At 47.6% G+C, this 22,118-nt stretch overlaps 1 protein-coding gene across 5 annotated transcripts in view; it reads right to left on the minus strand.

Annotated features, from left to right (window-relative positions):
* LOC122240194 overlaps positions 1-13,565 on the minus strand; it is a 30,324-nt gene extending 16,759 nt beyond the window's left edge. Inside the window, exons 1-3 of one of the 5 annotated variants that reach the window (XR_006219559.1) lie at positions 12,800-13,565; positions 12,439-12,593; positions 6,382-6,665 (exon numbers count right to left, since the gene is read on the minus strand). Coding sequence is in view for 1 of the 5 variants with exons in the window: in XM_042990926.1 (XP_042846860.1) it covers positions 12,510-12,593; positions 12,800-13,345 (630 nt within the window). In the remaining 4 variants the exon portion in view is untranslated. Of the gene's footprint in view, positions 1-3,364; positions 3,923-6,381; positions 6,666-6,880; positions 6,960-11,557 lie in introns of those variants that run through there. The other 4 variants (XR_006219561.1, XR_006219560.1, XR_006219563.1 and 1 more) reach the window with 4 other exon arrangements.
* Between the last annotated feature and the right edge of the window lie 8,553 nt (positions 13,566-22,118).

Here is a 22,118-nt window from a genome sequence, read left to right on the forward strand (position 1 = left end):
GTTGTTTGCATTCCGTTTTCCAGAAATGGATGTATTTTAAAATTATTTATTTTCACACTGGCTCTTAGGTGTTCTATGTCAGTGCCTAGTCCCTTTCAAGACTGTGACCCTCCCCTCCCGTCTGCGCTATTTCTCTGAATTTGAATTTTTTATCAAGTTTCTTTATTTTTTAAGAGAGACAGAGACAGCATGAATGGGGAAGAGGTAGAGAGAGAAGAAGAGAGAGACAGAGACAGAGATACCAAGCAGGCTCCACACTGTCAGCGCTGAGCCCTACACGGGGCTCGAACTCTTAAAACTCTGGTGTGATGGCCTGAGTCCAGATCAAGAGCTGGTTGCTTAACCGATTGAGCCACCCAGGTGGTGCCCCTGCTGTTCTGGATTTGAATTAAGAGCTGGAGGGGCGCCTGGGTGGCTCAGTCGGTTAAGCGTCCGACTTCAGCTCAGGTCACGATCTCGTGGTCTGTGAGTTCGAGCCCCGCGTCGGGCTCTGGGCTGACAGCTCAGAGCCTGGAGCCTGCTTCCGATTCTGTGTCTCCCTCTCTCTCTTCCCCTCCCCCATTCATGCTCTGTCTCTCTCTGTCTCAAAAATAAATAAAACGTTAAAAAAAATTTAATAAGAGCTGGAAATAGTAGGTAGTTGTCAGGTGCGTCTGCACCAGAAGGACGGTCCAAGACCTCAGTCCCATCTGGACGCCCTTGGAGGAATAAACCAGACACTGAGGCTTGCCCTGCCGAGCTCGGGCAGTTTCCGAGGGCTCTGGGGAAGACCGCCATGGCCGTGACTGTTCCTGCTACACGATTTCCTCTTAATATTGGGAAATTCCTCCAGTGCTTGTGCCTGAAATTCTTGTCATTTCTATGGGATCACAGTGGCTCCATTATGATGATTAACTGAGACATGAGACACATCTTTCCTTTCAACTATTCAATAGAAATTCAAAGGAGAAAAGCCTTTGAATCAATAAACAAAAACTGCTAAAAATCATGCGTGAGCTGGAAGGCTGGGGCGTGGGGCCCCTTGATGTGCCCGCAGAGCATTATTTCGTTATGGGAGAGAATGTTATTTAAATGATATTAACCAAAGGCCTCGATGTGGGAGATTGAAGTTCTGCCAATATAGAAGGTGGTAGATACTTCTCAGAACACTGTTGGACTTCACATCTGGTCTCTCCCGTATTATTTGGCCACCTACTCCACGGAGCCCTGAAAGTGGTTCATGTGTCTGTGTCAGAAACACTCCGTAAATCCAAAAGTGCCCGGGACCTCCGGTAAGGCGCATCTGGGTGATGACTATCCTTAGCAGACTCGGAGCTAACCTGCAAATGTGACCTCAGTCACAAACCACCAGATACTCCGTACTCTGATTTTCTGGTCGTGTCTGGGGCACGTAGAGTAACTGACTGGTTGTTCCAACTGAATATTGCATAATCCAGTGGTTGCCCTGCAGACGTCTCCTTTATTCCAAATAATTAATCTGTTCTTGGCTCCCTGTAGTATACCATCTGAAGGACTGTTTCTCAGGAGGAGATAGATGTCTGGTCTAGTTACAAAATGTATGATTCATAGCTTTTTATTTTTAATTTTTTTAGCGGTTTTACAACTTGTGGGGTCTTCTTGTTTTCTCTCTAATTAATACGTTTGTTAATTCTCAGAGTCCATCATCCTCCAAGTCACACCCTTGTATGTGACTTAAATTTCTTTCAAAGTTTTTTTAAATTAAAAAAATTTTTTTTACATTCATTTATTTTTGAGAAACAGAGTGAGACAAAGCGTAAGTGGGGGAGGGGCAGAGAGAGAAGGAGACACAGAATCTGAAGCAGGCTCCAGGCTCTGAGCAAGCGGTCAGGACAGAACCGGACGCGGGGCTCAAACCCACGAACCGTGAGATCATGAGCTGAGCCGAGGTCGGACGCTCAACCGACTGAGCCACCCAGGCGCCCCTCTTTCAAAGTTTTTATACAATCAATTCCCAGTTCTTTCCTTTTTACGATTCTCTTATTATACTTGTCACTCTAATTTCTTGATATTTTCATTGTACTACACATCCTCTAATTCTTTTCAGTTTTATGGAATGCTGCATAAGAAAGTAGACTTACTGAGAAAGTGCGGTTACCCAGGCTTACGTGTCTGATGTGGTGGTATGGCTTCTTCCCCGAGTCACTCCAGACCAGGCCTGAGAGCACTCTTCAGGTGGTGAATTGTCCCGGAAATAGTTTGGTTCATTCCCAAACGTACTGGGAGACTCCTTACCTCTTCTTTCCCTAACTGCCGAGTTCATTCTCTTCAGTGCCCTTTAAACTGATCCGATTTGTGACGCTGAATGAAGTCACCTTCTCCCAGGGTTGCTGTTCACACACTGCGCGCTCTATTCTCCTCGTTGAGTTTTTGGTCCATTCGTGACTGTTTTTGTTCTTCTCAAAATGTTAATGGAAGTTTTACTTTTTACAAAATGAATTTACTTATTCAGTATAATGTAAACCACGGGGAGCTACTTGGAAAAACAGAAAGCATTCTTGTTTCAGTGAATCTTCATTTAAATGCACCAAAAAGCTTCCTAATTTTAGGTTCTTAAAAAAATCCAGTTCAGTCAAATGTGGGTGATAAATAAGTGATTGGTAATGAATATTACTCTGTGATTTTGAAAAAATTTTAAATTCTCAGTTCAGTTGAAATAACTCTGAATGGTAAATGGTAATTTTTGAAATCAAAATGCAATTTTAGCAAGCTAATATATCATACGGTGAATATATACACATGCGTGCCTGTGTGTATATAAAATACACAATATATTCCATACGTTGGGTAGTTTCCTTAAAGGTTGCCTGATCTGAAATTTTGCCCAATATTTTTTGGCTTATCTCAATTTGATTTGTATGGGTACTGAAAATATTACAGATTTTTTTTTTAAAGTCCTTGGGTCGTTTAACAACTCTCATAGATGGGGCTTCTTTGTCACATTTTATTTTTGATTATAATTTTTATTGAGATCATTTTAAATTCACATATATTTGTGAAAAAGAGTACAGAGAGAGAGAGAGCATGTGTATCCTTTATCCAGCTTTCCCCCATGGTGGTTGGGGAAATAAACCTATTTCTTCTGGTTCTGAAGACTGGAGGTCCAGGATTGAGGCGTCGGCAGATCTGGTGTCTGGTGAGACCTGCTTCCTGGTTCATAGCTGATGTCTTCTCGCTGTGTCCTCATGTGGGGGGAGGGGCGAGCTAGCTTTCTGGGCTCTCTTTCGTAAGGGCAGTGATTCCATCATGGCAGTTCCACCCTCATGATCTCATCCCCTCCCAAAGACCGTTACCTCCCAATACCATCACTTAGGGGTTAGGATTTCAACGTGTGATTTTGGGGGCACACAAACATTGTCCGTAGCAATGACATTTTGCAGATCCGTAGTAGGATATCAGAAGTAGGATGTCAATATTGATACAACCTGTTTATCTTCCATGTGTTTTCCAGTTTTACTGGACGTGTGTGTGTGTGTGTGTGTGTGTGCGTGTGCGTGCACACACACGTGTCCTCGGCTGTGTTCACTTTCCTTCCACAGGTAGGTTCACACCGCAGCCATGGTGCTCACCTGGTTCATCGCCACAGGCTCTTCTGTTGTCCTTTTATAGCCACTACCTACCCTCTTCCCATCTCCCCACCCCTGTCTCTACCTGCCCATAACCGCCGACTTGTTCTCCAGTTTCCTGTGGCTGTCAGTTCAAGAGTGTGACATCGGTGGGATCACGTGTTGCGGAACCTTTTGGGGTTGGCCTGCTTCACTCAGCACAATCCTGGTCACCTTCATCCCAGCGGGGAGTGTCCACCACTTGTCCTTTTGTTGCCAAGCACTCTGCGGAGGGGAGAGGCCACTGTTTCACCACTCAGCTCTGGAAGAACAGCTAGGCCACCTCCAGTGTTTGGCTCCTGCAAAGAAAGCTGCTGTGAACATTTGTGCACAGGTTTTTGTGTGAGTGAAAGTGTTCGTTTCCCCAGGATAAGTGACCACGAACGCACTTGCTGGTCTGTGTGGTAACTGCGCCTTTAGTTTGATACTAACCTGCCAAACTGGTCTCTGGCCTCCCAGACCGTCAGGTCCTCGCCAGGCACATGCCAGCTTTGGACATCGTCACCGCACTCCGTCCTGGCCACCGGATCGTGTGTGGCGGTGGCTCATGTGGCTTATTAGTCTGCATTTCCTGCCCGATCATGAGATTGGACGTCTCACTTTGCTCCTGCCTTTTACCCGTTTGCTAATGTGATGGTCACTGTACGTAGTGAGTGCTCTTCGTGTACTCTGGATACTGGCCCCTCGTGTGTGTGGCTTGCACATATTTTCTCTCAGTCGCTGGCGTGTCTTCTCACTCTGCACACCACCATTTGTGGAACATAAATTTTAAGTTCTGATGAGGTCCACTGATCAATGTTTATCTTCTAGCTTGGGCGTTGTGTCACGTCTAAAGCTCTCTGCCTTGCCCTAGTTCTGAAAATTTTCTATTATTTTTTTCTTAAAAATTGTTTAGTTGTACATTTTACACGTTTATGATACATTTGTCGTTAGTGTATGACTTGTGCTTTTTAGGTCAGAGTTTATTTATGAGTTGATTTTGGGTGTGGCACCATTTGGTGGGGAGGGCCTTCTCCTAGTGAATAACCATCGCACCTTCGTCAAAACCCATTTCAGCATTATTTTTGTTACCCTGTTTCTTGGTTCTCTATTCTGTCCTGTTGACAGGTGTCTATATTTATCTGTCAATACCCGTACTTTCTTGACTACTGTACCTTTAGAGTAACCAAAATATTGTATTGAGTGGCTCTTCTGCTGTATTTATTCTTTATCAGTGTTAACTTAGGTTTAGTAGGCCCGTGCCTTCCCCTGTTAACTTTAGAATAAACTTGTATGTGTCCTACAAAAAGCTTTGTGGACTTTTGGTAAGAATTGCAGTAAATCTACAGATTGACTTTGGTAGAACTGCAGTCTTCACTATGTTGAGTCTAATAATCCATAAACATGATGTGTCTTTATTTAGGTGTCTTCTGATTTTTCACCAGATTTTTCTCGTTTTCATCTTTGTGGCTGTGTTTTATAAAGATATTATCATTATTATCACTAATTTGTCCTCTGGGAGATGATAACATCTGGTCAAAAATTAAAGATTTTGATCCAAAAGATAACTGGGCCAAGTACCTAATCACTTGTAAATATTGAAAAGACAAATGATTAACAACCATGTGCCTAAAAATCTCGTTTTACTAGGACTCACGATGTACAAGTTAAACAAGGGAAGATCAGGCCTCTCTCTGTTTTTTTCAAATGGTGTGATATTTCTGAATACAAAAAAGTTACAATGCAAACGACAATCTTACGTATGGCTGGTGGGCATAATACATAAAATATTTTTCTGAATAGTCATTATTTTCAACATTAATTCCTGGTCCTACACTTATTCTTTAGTATCCCTTCCATTCACAGATTCTTGTTGGGTGACTGCTGTCTAACCAAACAGTGTCACAGGTGCCGGGATAGAGTAGCCAACCCGAGATTTTTATGAACCTTTCATTGTAGTGGGGGGAGGTTCTTAGAACGTGTACCATTGATCTCATGAGTGTACAGTCCCACTGTATCTTAGAATGCTAACTTGTTTTCAAGAAATACTTTGTAGAGAGAGTGTTTTCATACTTCGAGTATATTATTATTATAAAATTAATGATACACTTTCATTTAAATAGTTAAACACACAATCTGTACAAAAGTTTGACGATAAAAAGAGTAAAGATAAAGGAAATAAATAAAAGCAGTATCATGACCGCTGTAGATTAGCAAGCCCCAAAGCAGTGTGCAGGAGGAGTAACCACCTCTGTCACCGTCCATAACAGTGTGGGGGTGACACCGTAGAGTCTTCAGCCGGTGACGCTCACACCTTGTTCAGCTGATGGCAAGACAGACCCAGACCTCCTTGGCTACAGTAGACTGTTAGGTGAAGTGTCCCTGAAGAAATTTTCTCTAAAACAAATGTTTGCTTCTAAGTATGCTGTCAGATACATGCAGATGCCGTGGAAAGAAGTAAGGCCGCAGAGGGGCGACGTGGGAGCTGCTGAGCTCAGTGAGAATGTCTTTCAAAGGGGCGCCTGGGTGGCTCAGTCGGTTAGGCATCCGACTTCGGCTCAGGTCATGATCTCACGGTTCATGAGTTCGAGTCCCACGTCAGCCTCTGTGCTGGCAGCTCAGAGCCTGGAGCCTGCTTCCGATTCTAAGTCTCCCTCTCTCTCTCTGACCCTCCCCTGCTTGCTCTGTGTGTGTCTCTCTCTCAAATACTAACATTAAAGAAAAAAAAAAAAAAAGAATGTTTTCCAGGGATCAGCGACCAGGAATAAAGGCACCGAGACCAGGAGGAAAGAGGAAGCACGTGCGGGTGTCTCAGGCACGGGGTGGGTGTGCGGGTGTGATCGGCCTGTTTACAGGGCAGCAGAAGCAGCAGCCCAGAGAAAGAGGGCAGAGGAGGGAGCAGACGAGGAGAGGAGCGCGGGGCCGGACCACGTCGGGCCTGGCGGACTGTGGAGGGCACGGGCTGCTTCATAAATCCACACATGCACTGAGCGCCTGTGGCCCGGGCGTTAGTCAGAGTGCCTTGAGATTGCCGTCGGCAAAGCGAGTTTTCCCCTCGTGTGTCTTCGTATTCCATTGGGAGGAAGGGAATGAGAGTCAAACAGATACACAGAACTGGAAGAGAAGTCACACGGACCCTTTGGGAATCTTAAGTAAAAAACCACGTGGTGAAACGACATGTTAGACCATGACCTTGGATGCTGTGAGAAGCGTGCACTTGGTTCCGGAGTGAAAGTGTCATCACGGTCTAGCAGCTGGGCGGTACCGGTGGGTTTGAAGATGTGGTACCACGGGGAAGTCAGATTCCGAATTGGAAGGTAGACACACAGTGTGTATTTTTAACGCATTGCATGTGGGCTGTGAAGAATGGAATTCAGTCATGATTCACAGCCATTGGACTAGCGTAATCAAGTATGTAGAGATGCCATTGACTGAAAAATGAAGCACTGTAGGAATGAGGTTTTATTGAAGGAAAACAAGACATTTGTTTTGGGCGTTTTAAATTTGTTAAACCTACTTAATATATGGCCAGAGAAAAAAGTTCAGGGTTGCAGATTTGCGTGTTAAATTGAGTTTAGCAATCTGAGCTGGAGGTAAGCTGGATTTGGGAGCTATCGACGTATAGATGCAACCACTTGGACAATTGGTGTAGCAAGGGGAAATGGTTTAGGGTTGAGAGCTGGAGCCCTGTAGCATCGTGTGATCAAGAAGAATTAGGAAAATCCCAAACAGGTGACCGAGGAGGAACACTCCGTGAGGGATGGGGAGAAGGCACGAGTGTGAGATCACAGGAACTGAGGGCAGAAATGTTTTCAAGGAGATTAAAAAAGATACCAGGTCAAGTATTGCTGAAAGGCGTGAATAAGGACTTTAAAGTGAATATCAGTTACAAAATTATGAAAGTTGACCGTGACCCTGATATGCGTCCTGAGTTTGGGTGGCAAGGTTAGAAGCATGATTTCAGTGGGCTGAAGTAGGTGTGGACCGGGCTTTTGTGAGTAATTATGATCCAGAGGACAGTAGACAAGTGAGGTAGTAAGGAAGGGGTGTCTCTTGTCAAATTTGTCAAATTCTTGTTTGTTTGGTTTTTACTTGCTTCCTGGTACAGGTGGGAGACGCTTACTGATGAAGGAGCATGAGGCAAGCTAAGGGGCAAAGCATAAGCTGGTACCTCTCCCCCACGCCAGGTGGGACACGCCCAGCTCCCCAAGAACAAAGGCAAGGGGTTTAAGTGCTTGCCATGGTGATGTGGGAAACTGAGGCAAATGAAAAATTAAATACCCTTACTACTGCTTATGGCCCAGTGACGAGTCCTTGAAACAGGCACAGTGACCTCCCTCTAGGAGCTTAGCTCCCTGGATGGAGACGCTTTGCTGGAGGGAGAGACAACCTTAGCCTACCAGTAGCCAGGCCTCCAGGGAGCCTTCAGCATGTGGAAGTCTGTTTGGAAACTCCCCTTCACTTTATCTCCCAGACTCCATAAAACGGTCACCACCCCCCCTCCACCCCCGCAACCCCAGTGCAGCTCTTCCTGCCCACGGGTCCTGTCCCCATGCTTTAATAAAATCACCTTTTGGCACCAAAGACGTCTTCAAGAATTCTTACTTTGTTGTCCGGTCCGGACCTCATGAGCCCCCCATCACCCCAAAACTTCATCATTAGCGTATTTGTTGTCGTGGAAGTAATCTAGTAAACAGGAAGTGTGGTGGGGCAGAGATACAACTGTCGGGGGACGTTCTTGAGTGAGAAAGCTCAGGAAGTTTTTCCGTAATGTCAGGCACATTGTCTCCTTACAGACACAGGTGGAGTGTGACAGTTTGTGAAGGTTCTAATCTGATTGCCACTTCTATTGAAGTAAGTAGCCAGGTCATTTTCTAAGAATAGGAAAAGGCAAGGAGTTTTGGAAGGTCGGTGTGATGGCTGATTTTATGTGTCAACCTGCCAGGCCCAAGGGATGCCCAGAGAGCGGTGTGTGTGTGTGTGTGTGTGTGTGTGTGTGTGTGTGTGTGTGTTTCCAGAAGAGATGAGCATTGGAATCAATAGACCCAGTAGAGAAGATGGTGCTCCCCAGTGTGGGTGAGCCTCATCCTGCCTGGGGGGCCAGAGTAGAACCGAAGCGGGAAGCAGGGGCTTCTCCTTCTTCTCCTCCCACCCTGGGACGTCCCTGCTCCCGGGCCTCTGGCTTTCGGACAGTGGATTGTCAGCCTCCATGCCTGCAGGAGCCGATCTCTCTTCTCTTTATATACATGGATGTTGTTAAGGTCAGGCGTAGGGCAAGGTAAAGATAGGAGTCAGAGGCTAAAAAAATTTAGCAAAGGCTTTGTTGGGAACTAAGTCTCGGGCGAGGTTCCCTGACTCAGGGAGACAGAGAGAGGAGTCAGGGAAGTCGCGCCTGGGTGTGGTGGGGTGGGGTTTTTAAGCTGCAGCAGTTCTGGGTTTAGGTCCGGGTGGGCCTTTTTCGTGCCAGATCGTGCTGTCGCTCGGTGATTGGTTGACCTTCAGTTCGTTCTGGCACGCTGCTTGGGGCTTTCTCTTGGGGATTATCCACTGGCAAGATGGCCGTCCCCTCCACTGTGGTTCCAGGGACATCCTGACATTCCAGCCTCTTATTGGTTATAATGGGTGACAGATCTGATCTGGCTGCTTCCTGTGGGTGCAGGGGCGATGTCATGGTATGTGGGGTCTGGGGTTGGAATGCGGGAATACGGCCGGACCACCATCTGGTGAAATGCAACCTGGGAAACTTCATGAATTTGTTTCCATATGAAACGGAGAAAACAAGGTAAGAGCATAAGTATTATACAGATAGCAACTAGTGGGGTGACTATGGGGAGGAGTCAAGTTAGGAGGGGTGATTGCCACCAGGAGGTTAGGGGGTCTGAGGATCCTGGGCGGGCGGATAGGGTTTTTTGGATTTCCTTTAGGTGTTCTATATTGGTTTCAACTGAGCCTGATTCATTGAGGTAGTAGCAACATTCCTCCCTCAGGAACAGGCATGTTCCCCCTTTTTCTGCTGTCAGGAGATCTAGGGCCCATCGGTTTGGTAGAGTGACCTGTGCTAGGGAGTTGATCTGCCTTTGTAAGGCGGATAGGGAGGTTGCTGAGGCTTCTATTGTGATTTGGAGCTTGTCTGACAGATCCCCGAAGGAGCTAATGGAGTGTATTAGGGAGCCGGTCCCAACCCCGGCGGCCAGCAGGGAGGTGGTCAGGGATAGTCTGACCATTAGTGGGAGGAAAACGGCTCGTTTTTGGAGGTGGAATTCAAGGAGTTAATGGAGTTCTTCCTGTCTGTATAGGGTGAGTTGGGGGATGATGATGACTGGGAGACAAGAGTTTTTGGGTATTTGTTTATAAGCTGTGCCATTGCACCAATAGAATCCCCCTGAGGGGGGATTGTGGCTAGGCATAGGCAAGGGGGAGGGGCAAGTTGGGGAGGCATAAGAAGAGTAGCATGTTGGGTGAGATGTGTTGTATTGAGGGGTCTCAGTGAGGATGGGAACCTGTAGGGAGATTTGACTTCTGGGGTGGTTGGTGGAGTTAGTGGCGGTGGGAAAGGGGGTGGGTAATGGGACGGCTATTACTGGATCCCGCTGGAGGGATGCGCAAAGAAAGCAGTGTGACAGGTTAATTAAGCCTGAGTGGTTAAGCAGGACTGTTCCTTGTCTGATTAGTGTAAGCCATGAGAAGGGATGTTGTGCAGGGGGTGTCTGCAGTTGGGTTTTGAGCTGGTTTTCTTGGTCCGTGATCGTTTGGGTAAGATCTTTAAGGTTGGAGAGGGAAGGAGCCATTGCGCGTTCGTAGGTTTGATAGATGGTTAAAGAGGAGACGGGGTTAGAGTGATGGCCATTCTGATACAGTTTGCCCCTTGTCCTGGTTTGCCAGCGGATATCCCATAGATCAGGGATAGAAAGGGTAAAGTTGCTCCCTTGTAAGCAGAAGCGGCCCGTCTTTTTCCCTGTGAAACAGTTTCGGTTGAGCCAGTGCATGTTACAATAGCTATAGGGGCATCCTCCATATTGGGTGGGGGAGGTTTGGGAGCATATACTGTCGGTTTGGTCATATAGAAAGCAAACAGCGGGCTGTATGTGTGCAGCGGCTTGGAGGGTGTTGATTTGTGGAAGTAGGGTGGCAGGATTGAGTCTGGGGGAGAGTTGGAGAGATATTTCAGGATTTTCGACAAAGAGCAGATGCAACAATTGTATGCGTGATGGGGAGACGTGTGCCAGGGCCTTATGTGTAAGGAGATCAGATAGACGGTGCGATGAGAATACCGTTAGGGGGCAGTGTAGGGTGAGTTCGAGTGCCTCTTTGGTTAGGGTGGCTGCTGCTGCAAGTGCTCTAAGGCAGGGTTGCCACCCCCTGATGGTAGGGTCCAGTCGTTTAGAGAGGTGGGCGACAGCTTGTAACTTGGGGCCACATGGTTGGGCTAGGAGCCCTGTCGCAATTCCGGCTCTTTCATCTGTGTATAAGAGGAAAGGCTTTGAAACATTGGGTAGGGAAAGGACCGGTTGAGTGACTAGAGATGTGACCAGCTGTTGGAAGGCCCTTGCTACCGATCCCGGGCTGGAGAGTGGGCCTTGGGGGGTTTCCTTGGCTGCTTTGTATAGGGGGGCTGCGTGTACAGCAAAGTTAGGGATCCAGTGTCGGAAGAAGCACACTAGACCCAGGAAGGAGAGGATTTCGTCTGCATTGGTAGGTGGGGACAGGGTTTGGAGGGCTTGGAGACGGTCTTGGGTTAGGGCCTTGGTGGTAGGTGTGAGTGAGACTCCCAGGAACGTGACTGTATTAGTACAGATTTGGGCTTTGTGTGGGGAGACTCGATACCCCAGGTTAGCCAGGAAGTTTAGGGTATGGATTGTCTCTTGTTTGGTGTGGTCGAAAGAGGTTCCACATAGTAGGAGGTCATCTACATACTGTGGTAGAGTACAGTGACTGGAGAGTGGGGCTTTGAGGAGATCCCTGGCCAAGGCCTGCCCGAAGAGATGGGGACTATCACGGAACCCCTGGGGAAGTACCGCCCATGTGAGTTGGCAGGCCAGAGAGGTGACTGGATCTTGCCATGTGAAGGCGAAGAGGAACTGGGACTCAGGATGTAAGGGAATGGTGAAAAAGCCATCTTTGAGATCAAGCACTGTAAAATGGGTTGTGGATGGGGGGATTTGGGAGAGGAGGGTATATGGGTTGGGCACTACTGGGTGGATGGGGATTACAGCTTCACTGATTATTCGGAGGTCTTGTACTAGTCTATATGAGCCATTAGGCTTTTTTACAGGCAAGATCGGGGTGTTTCAGGGGGAGTGACATGGGATTAGGAGGCCTTCCTTGAGTAGGCGATCGATGATGGGCTTTAGGCCTAGTCGGTGGGTGTGGGAGATTGGGTATTGGGGTCTAGACGGGAATTGCGATGGATTTTTGGGTTTAATGAGGTGAGGTTGGCGGTGGGTGGCGATTGTCAGGGTGGATGTATCCCATACGATTGGGTCTACTGGGAGGTCTGGGTGTGGGTTGAGGCTGTGGTCTGTGTTGTCTGTGATAACAGCCAGTAGGAGATGAGTGGGGGAGGGAGAGGGACAGATAGCCGGTGGGTGTATAGAGGCTCCTAATTTACTGAGGATGTCTCGGCCCAACAGGGGGACGGGGCAGGAGGGGATGACTAGGAAGGAGTGGGAGAAGTGGAGGCCATCCAGGCAGCAGGTGAATACCGGTGTGCATGGGGGAATGGAGGGGGTGCCATTTATGCCCACGACCGAAACGGAGGACGGCGTGGTGGGGCCGGAATAGCTCGGCAGGACGGAATAGGTGGCCCCCGTGTCCAACAGAAAGGAGATGGACTTACCCGCTACCTGGAGTTTTACCCTGGGCTCAGCGTGGGTCACCGGAGTTACTGAGTCTGGGCCCCGTCAGTCGTCATCCTCCATCTCCAGCAGTTGGAAGGCAGAGTCCAATCGGGGTGAAGCCTCGCCACGTGGAGGCGTTGCGAGTCTGTCGTCCCTTGGGTTAGGACAATCGGATTTCCAGTGGCCCATTTGCTGGCACAATGGGCATGGACCGGTAGGCTTTTTGGGATGGGGACACTGAGGAGACCAGTGGCCTTCTTGGCCACATTTAAAGCAAGGCCCCGGAGGGGGCCGTGGTCCGGAGGGCTTTACTGTGGCTGGCCTCAGGGCAGCTACCAAGGCTCAGGTCTGTAATTGTACCTTTTGTTGGAGACAGGCCTGTGGCCGTTGTTCTTGAGCTTCTTCTCGGCCATTAAAAACTTTAAAGACCATCTTTACCAGGTCGGCCATGGGGGTCTGAGGACCATCTTCGGCCTTTTTTAGTTTTTTTCGAATATCGGGGGCTGATTGGGAAATAAAATAGTGGCCAATACTGTGGCCCCGGTGGGGGTGGAAGGGTCTAGTCTGGTATATTGGGGGTGAGTGCCTCTGTGAGCCGGCCAAGTCTGCGGGGTTTTCGTGGGGGTCCTGTATTATTTCTTGAAGTTTGTTAAAATTTACTGATTTGTGTGAAGTTGCCCTCATGCCTGCTAGTAGGCACTGGATCATCTGGTCCCGGCGCCGGTGACCATTGCCCGCATGTTGGTAGTTCCAATTGGGGTCGGCCGCCAGGACAGCATCGGCCTCTACGGGCATAGTGGGGTCAGTCATGTGGGTTTGGTCTGCATGCTCCCTGGCTGTGGCCTGGATGGGCTCCCTCTCCTCAGGGGTGAGGGTAGAGGTGAGGATCACGTGGATGTCGTGCATGTGAGACTGTAGGCTTGGGCGAGGTATTGGAATTTCTTAACGTATTGGGTGGGGTCAGCCGAGAATGACCCTAGCTGCTTTTCAATGGCGGATAAGTCTTGGAGGGAGAAGGGGGCGTGAACTCGAACTAGGCCTTCAGGTCCTGCCACCTCTCGGAGAGGCAAGTTGGCTGCTGGGGCCTGTTTGATGGGAGGGGCCTGAGCACGAGTTTGGGATGATATGGGAGGCGAGGGCGGGACGGCTGGGGGTTGGGAGTATGGAGGGGGGCGAGGGCCGATGGGCGGCGTGGCCAGATCCTCTAGGAGATCGGGGAAGTTGGTGAGGTGGGGTCGTTGGGGGGGGGGGGGTTGTGGGCGGGCAAGGAGCATGCGTGCAGAGGGGCAGGAGGAACATAGCTTGGGGCGAGACCTGCGGTTCCAAAAGGCCATGACGTAGGGTATTTCTCCCCATTTTCCCAGCCGATGGCAGAAACTGTCCAGATTGGTTAAGATTTGGTATTGTAAAGACCCCTCGAGTGGCCATTGAGAATCATTATCTAATTTGTATTGAGGCCAGACTATAGTGCAAAGGCGGATGAGTCTGTTAACGACGAAGTTCACCTTGTAAGCCCAGGAGCCGGAAGTTTTTTAACAGACATTGGGGGGGAGGGTAAGAGATGGAGGCGGTTTAGACTCGTTACTCCCCATTGGCCTGGCAGGGCGAGGCGTCCCTCGCGCTGCAATAAGGGGCCTATTGGCGTGCGGGCCTTGCGGCGTGTGGAGGAAAGGAGACTGACTTGTGAGAGGTCTCTCGTGGGTGTCAGCCGTAGTTGGAGGAGGGAAGGAGGGGTCTGTCCTCCTTACCGGCTCCTGTAGGTGCTTGTGAGTAGGGTGGTTGGCGTCTGGCTTGGCGAGGAGGGAGCGCAGCCAAGGGAGGCGAGCTACTACCTCCCCCCGGGTTTCGGCACCAAATGTCAGGGTCAGGCTTCAGGCCCAGATGTCCTATGGTTCTTTTTCTCTGAAGAACCTGCCTAGTACAGCAGGGAAGAGTGGGAGGGAAATGGCAAAGGTGGTATGACCGGAAAGAGTTAGGGGTCCCCAGACAAAGACAAAGACGCGGCCTTCAGGGCACAAGTGAAGTCATTTGGGCCCCCAGCTATCCCCCCTGCCCCCTCCCAGCACCTGTGCCCCACACACCTCCAGCAGAACTTCCTAGGAGGTGTCAGAATAACAAAGAAATGCAAAAATGTTAAAGATTTTAAGGGAACAGTGGGAATGTAAAAATGAACGGTCTCAACCAGGCCAGGAAAGAGCCTGACCAAATCAGAGATAAAAAGAGAGGGAGGCAAACCTTAAGAGACCCTTAATACTGAGAACAGAGTGAGGGTTGCTGGAGGGAGGTGGCTGGGGGATGGGGTAGACGGGTGGTGGGCACTAAGGAGGGATGGGATGAGCACTGGGTGTTGTAGGTAGGAGGTGAATCACTGGGTTCTCCTCCTCAAGCCAAGACTACACTGTATGTTCACTAGCTTGAACCTGAATAAAATTAAAAACAAAATCGGAGGCCGTGAATCACTGAGAAAACTCCTACTGCTGTTTCCAAAGTAAGCCAGGCTCCGCTTGTTAGCCGAGACCACATCCAGTTTATGCCTGGAGCTTGCACACGCCCCGCCCCTGGGGGGCCCCGCCCCTGGGGGGCCCCGCCCCTGGGGGGCCCCGCCCCTGGGGGGCCCCGCCCCTGGGGGGCCCCGCCCCTGGGGGGCCCCGCCCCTGGGGGGCCCCGCCCCTGGGGGGCCCCGCCCCCGGAAGCCCCGCCCCCGGAAGCCCCGCCCCCGGAAGCCCCGCCCCCGGAAGCCCCGCCCCCGGAAGCACAATTACCTCTGTTTCCTCTCTCAGCCCGCCCTAGTGAAGTGGAAACAGAGGCGGGAGGAAATGGCAGATAGAACTAAATGTCCTCATAACCTGCAGCCCACTGACAAGTCCTTGAGGCAAAGTAACCTTTCTCCAGGAACCCCCTGCTGTCTTAGTGCTAATGCTTTGCTGGAGGGAAAAACCACCTTAGCCTGACAACAGCCAGGCCTCCACTATCCTGAGGCTTTGGCATACGAACATCTCACTGGTGACTTCCCCTGGACCTTACTTGCCCGCCACCCCCACTCCATGGTCTGTAACCAGAGTCCCCTCGTCCCGGGGCAGCCCTTCCTGCCCACGGGTCCTGTCCCCGTCCTCCAGTAAAATCACCTTTTCGCACCAAAGACGTCAAGAGTTCTTTCCTGGCCATCATCTCCAGAACCCACAAACCCCCCATCACCGCAAAACCTCACCTCCAGGAGGACCCTGAACCACTCTCACATGACAGCCGGCCCCCTTCTGGGGCGTGTTTCCGAGGTGTGCCCGTGCACACCTCGCCAGCCCTTCCTTGCCGGGATAAAGCTCCACTTCCTGAATATTCGTCCTAAACCCTAAATAAAAGGAGCCCACACACCCCTGCTCAGAGCGTCCTTATTTGCTGCAAATAAAGTTTCCTTCGTGTGACAGCTCCACCTGCGGGCTCTGATGAAATTTGAAGCGGGGTTGGTGAGCAGACGGCTGAGAAGGAATTCTTGAGAAGTCTTTGGTGCAAAAAGGCGGTTTTATTACAGCCCGGGGACAGGACCGTGGGCAGGGAGAGCTGCACTGGGGTTGTGGGGGGCGACTGATTACATAGATATACTTTCAAGTTTGTGGAAGGAGGGAGGTATAGAGACCGTAAGTCTCCAAGGAATTTCTGGATGCTGAAGGTCTCACAGGACCCTGAAGATTTAGCTGTTGTCAAGATACGGTTGCTTTTAGTTTGTAAGGAAGTGTGAACGTGAAGGCATTAAGGCAGCATAAACGTCCTGGGGAGTGTTACTCCCCACAGTTCCCTGCCATCTGTCACCGGGCTGCAGGCTGTAAGGGAATTTAATTTAAACTACGTTTTTCTTGCCTTTGCTTCCCTCATCAGTCTCTACCAGTGACTCACCCAGGAGCAAACTTACATTAGTTTGGTTATGGTGTTGACGGGGTTTGGGAGCTGCGGGGGTCAGAGCTGAAGGTCAAGAAAGAATTCTTGAGACGTCTTTGGAGCAAAAAAGTGATTTTATTAAAGCACGGGCCGGAAGAGCTGCCCTGGGGTTACGAGGAGTGACTGCTTATACACTGTGGAGTTGGGGGGGTAAGGGCCAAAGGGAGGCCTCCAGAGGGACTGTGATGTGCTAAAGAGGGCTCCTGAGATACCCGAGGCCTTGCTATTGTCAAGCTGACGGTTTTCCCTCTAGCAAGGCATCAGCATCAGGACCCTAGGGGCTTCCTGGAGAAGTGTTCTCCTCTGGATTTGCCTCAAGTATCTGTCAATGGGCTGCAGGTTATAAGGACATGTAATGTCACCTGCCATTACTTCTGCATTTGTTCCCACGTCACTGTGGAGGGGAGGGTGATATTAGGGGCTCCAGGAAACTGAACCTACAGGTTTCTGGAGATTAGGCTGTGGATAACATTGCCTTTTTCTTGTAATTTACTAAGATATTTATAAACTGGTGGAGACTCCTGTCCTGCATGACTGTGGTCTCCATCAGTTAACCATTGTTTTCTTTCCTCTCCTTTGTCCTTGGGCAGCAGGAGAGCCTGAGGAATGTCAGGTATGTCCCACCTGGGTGGGGGTGCTAGCTTCTGCTGGGCCCTCAGGAGGCTTCACCCTTCTTAGGGAACCATGAAGACGTCACTGAAGTGTGTAACCAGGATGGTATAGTGAGCCACAGATTTGTATTATCCTCACCCGATTTGGTGTAGATGTTCCATGGGTTATTTAGTCAGTTTTTTTGGGAGTCTTTTTTTTTCTTGGTGTTTTTGTTTTTGTGTAGGTTTGGAATAAGATTTTGAAAGTGCTTTCCAGGTATCCTGGCAAAAGAGGACAGAAACAAAAGAGCTGACCAGGATGAAAAGGAGAAGTGATTTGCGTGGTTCCTTCCACCTCCTATAAAACTGGAAAGACTCTTGGAGTCAGCCACTGGGAGGCCGGGGAAAACACAATGCAGAACTGTCAGTGGAGAGCTGCTTACTCCTGAGAAACAGTGTTGGGGGTGAACGGGATGTCTGGCTCTGTGTCTGGGAGCACTCCGGTGCTCCCACCCAACCTTGGACGGAACAAAATACAGCCTCAGCTGCAGGGGTTGGAGAACTCATTTTGTGGCTGGCACAGAAAACCAAGCAGTTTTGCCAGCAAGAGGTAACAGATTCTATTTGGGTGAGAAGCAAAATCCCAGAGCACTTGTTTGTTTGAGGTGGGAGGACTTCGTTCAGAGGGGGAGAGGCTCCCCACAGCTTCCCCAGCTGGCGTTGACAGACTGGGTTCAGGCGTGCAGCAAAGCCCCGGCTTTCCCGGAGGGATTCTGACACACATCCTTTAAAAGTGTGACTGGGAGGCCTTGCAAGGGAGAGACCAGGGAGGGGCTGAGGGGACCTTCGCACGGGTCCCTCACTCCATCACAGCGTGGGTGCAAGACCCGAGTGTCCGGGCATCGCTGCCGAATCACTGGATGGCTGTGAAGTGTACACAGTCACAAAGGAGGCTTCCGGGGAGCTGGGGGGAAAAGGGAACTCGGAAGCCACGACATCACGGCATCGTAGCCAGAAGTGGCACTCACGGCCCAGGCAGATTTTACAGTGTGAGCCAAAGAATATTTCCAAAATGAAAAAGCAGCAACCCTCAGAAAAATAAAATAGAACCCCAAGTTGTCTCATACATTATTTAAAATTTTTTATGTTTATTTTTGAGAGAGAGAGAGAGACAGAGCGTGAGCAGGGGAGGGGGCAGAGAGAGTGGGAGACACAGAATCCGAAGCAGGCTCCAGGCTCCGAGCTCGAGGTGGGGCTCAAACCCATGAACCGTGTGTGACCTGAGTCGAAGTCGGACGCTTAACTGACTGAGCCCCCCCAGGCGTCCCTCATATATTATTTATAATGTCAGATCTTCAACCCAAGTCCCTAGATATGCAAAGAAACAGAAAGGTAGGACTTTATACTTAAGAAAAAAATCATTGGAGAGTGAACCAAGTGGACACAGATATGGGGCGCAGCAGACAAAACCTTTGAGAAGATGCCACAAATATGTTCAAGGAATTAAAAGAGAATGTGTTCAGATGATTAAAGGAAAATGTGTTAATAGTTAATTAACAACGAGGAAAAAAATTAATGGAATCTGTAAAAAAGAACTAAATGTTAATTCTGGTGCTAAAAATTACAGTAACATAAATTAAAAATTAACACTTTGATCTCAGTAATAGATTTGAGATAGCAGAAGAATCAGTGAATTTGAGGAGCTATAAATAGACAAAGAAACATCCTATAATTCAAAGAAAGAGCAGTGAAAAAATATTGGTGAGGAATATCAAACTACATGTATATGAAATGCTAGAAAAGAAAGCAAAGGGGATAGAAAAAAGAAATAATTTGAAGCAATAATGACCCCAGACTAAAACATTATATATCAAGAAGCCTAAATGAAGCCCGTATAGTATAGGCATGAAGGAAACTGTCCCTGCCCTCATTGTGGTCTAGGGCTGAAAGACAGAAAAAATGGGGAGATCACCCTGGGGACACTTCAGCTCGTGATCGGCACAGACTGATGTATGGGGTCCGACCTCAGACATACCCAGCGTGGGGGCGCCCAACACACAAAACCCAACCAACCTACCCTACTGCAGTGGCCGAATGAAGAAGAAAAACCACATGATTATCTCGGTGCAGGGAAAGCATTTGACAAAGCTCAGCATTTTCATGACAGAAGCACTCAGCAAACTAGAAATAAAAGGAAACTAAAAACACCTGAAAATAATAAAGGTTGTTAATGACACACTGACAGCTAGCCTCATACTCAGTGATAAAGTGTTGAACTTCCTTCATCGGAACAAGGAAGTTTAATTTGATTTTAATGGATAATATTTTGTTGTTAAGTATGAATAGATTTTTAATTATATCAGTTTCTTGTTTTTAAGGAATTCGGTGTGTGTCTATGTGTGAACATATATATGCATGTATGAGTGAGATCATCCTGCAGTATTCCATACCTGTCCTTTCTCTGTTAAGATTTGATATCACATTTTTGCCAGTATGTAAAGCTGGTTAGAATGTATTTAACAACTCTCTGTTCTCTGGGCGAGTCTGTGAAATATTGGTACAATTCTTCCATTAAAAATTCAGTAAAATTCATATATCTCTATATAGATAGATACAAAATTTTACAGAGAGAGAACACGAGTAGGGAAGAGGGGCGGAGGGAGAGAGAGAAAATCCCAAGCACGCTCCATGCTCAGTGTGGAGCCCGATGCGGGTCTGGATCCCACGACCCTGTGATCATGACCTGAGCCGAAATCAAGGGTTGGATACTTAACGTACTGAGCCACCCAGGCACCCCGTTTGTAGGAATATCTTTAATAATTAGTTCAACGTATTTAAAATTGTATGGTGATTTAGATTTCTGTCTCTATTTGGTCAGACTTTGTGAATTCCATTTTTCTAATAATTAATGTCTTTAATCTATGTTCCTGAATTATTGCCATATTCCCTACCATCTTACTGTTTTGACAACTTTGAGATTGATAATGATGCACATTATCATTTCTAATACTGATTATTTCCATTTTCTGTCTTTTTTCTTGATCAGTATTCCCAGGAGTTTCATCAATTGTATGAATTTTTCAAAGAGCTAACTCTAGATTTTTCATTGACCTATCTGAAGCAGGTTAGTATGATGTTGATTTCTACCTTTATCTTAATGTTTTATCCTTTCTACTTTTTTTCCTAAAAATAATTACATTAATATCCATCTCAATAAGTTTGAAAAAACCAATAAATTAGTTTAAGCTTTATATTCTAAAAATTTTTTTAATGTTTATTTTTGAGAGAGAGAGAAAGAGAGAGAGAGTGCGCACGCGCGCGCATGAGTGGGGGAGGGGCAGAGAGAGAGGGAGACACAGAATCCGAAGCAGGATCCAGGCTCTGAGCTGTCAGCCTAAACACAGGGCTCGAACCCATGAATTGTGAGATCAGGACCTGAGCCAAAGTCAGACACTTAACTGACTGAGCCATCCAAGTGCCCCTATATTAAAATTTTAAGGAAGCACATCTTAGTTTTAAATATCTTTTAATATCCTTCATACTTATTCTTTACCCAATGGGTGATTCAGAATACTCTCCATAATTTCTGCGTCTGCGGTAATGTTGCAGAAGTGGTGTAAGGTTTGCAGAGAGGTCAGAGTACTTTTGGTAGGACTTTGAACTGTTGGTGTGTGTTGAGCCTTGTGTGACATTATTGGAAGCAAAAGATTCTAGTAATACTTTTGCTGATGATTTATTTATTAAAAAACCTAAGCAGCAAATTTATAGTAATAAATAAACATTTAAAAATATATCTCTGGTATTTGAAAGTTTATGGATATAACAGAAATAGGAAATAAGTAAAATACAGACATTAAATAATTGATAACTGAAAAATTATGAGTGGTAAACCACTCTTTATAATTTGGTTAAATTTAAAATTTCTTAAGTACGTGGGATAAATGCACAATTTTTTATAGATGGATAAAATCTAATTTTTTCTTTTTTGGTTAGCAAAGTGTGTACATTCAGTGAAGGCTGAACTATTTAGAATTCATTGTGCAAGCTTGTGTTATTTGTTTACTGAAGTGTACGTGATGTACAATGTTGTACGAGTTTCAGGTGTATAGCATTGTGATTCGACAAATTATAAACGTTAGGGAATGACCACCATACATGTAGTCACTGCCGGTCACCATATAATGTTACTACAGTATTATTGGCCCTATTCCCTAGGCTGTACTTTTCATCCCCGTGACTTATTTTATAACTGGAAGTTCATACCTTTGAATCCCTGTCCTTCAAATAGATCCACTACATTATGCTTTTAACAGTGTAGACAACAGCTCGTAGAGTTTGTAGAACACACTCTTTTGCTTTGGTTCTGTTTTACTATGTTATGGTGAACACAGATCCCTTCCTTCCTGGTGATTAACATGGAGTATGTGGGTGCACAGCAGGTCATTCGTGATCCAGTGGAAGCCCCCAGAAGGGGGCAGGGATGGGAATGTGACAGCCAGGCTTTGAGAGGGGTCCTGAAATCGGACAGTTCAGGGCCCTGAAGAGGAGGGAGGTCTCAGGAGAGAAAATGGACACCAAGAGAGGAGGTTTTCACGTTGAACCATGCCTCTGTGTCTTATGTGGTGGGCCAGAGGGAAGTGAATTGTGAACCAATCAGATTTTTTTTCCTTATTCCTTTATGTCCTGAAAAAGCAATTTTTTCTTTCTTTCTCCTAATTTATTTGATACTTTGGTCATCTGAGCTGCCTCACTGCAGAATCTACGTGCAGATTTTGTTTCTTACCTGTACTGCTCTACTCTGGGTCATCGGTGTTCACCTGAGTGGGGGGCAGATGGCAGAAGATGGAATAACTCTTACAGGGCAGGTGCGAAGGTCCTGCATGTGGTGGGGAAAGGGGTGGTAGGAAAATAACTTTCTGACAATGGATGTGGAAGAGAATGATCTAGGGTTTTTTGCTTGTGTTGTTGTTGTAGTCATCGTTCTTCTCCTTCTCCTCCTTCTTCTCCTTCTCCTCCTTCTCCTTCGACATTTTGTCCACAGATTGTCAAAGAATAGAAGGAATATGACTATTTGAGAAAAAAAGGGAGGGGAATGACAGATTCCAGTTAATTAGCTCAGATTCGCTTCACATATCATGACTCTCCTTAGGATTTCTTGG

The sequence above is a fragment of the Panthera tigris genome, chromosome B4, assembly GCF_018350195.1.
Source record: "Panthera tigris isolate Pti1 chromosome B4, P.tigris_Pti1_mat1.1, whole genome shotgun sequence".
Taxonomy (NCBI): Eukaryota; Metazoa; Chordata; class Mammalia; order Carnivora; family Felidae; genus Panthera; species Panthera tigris.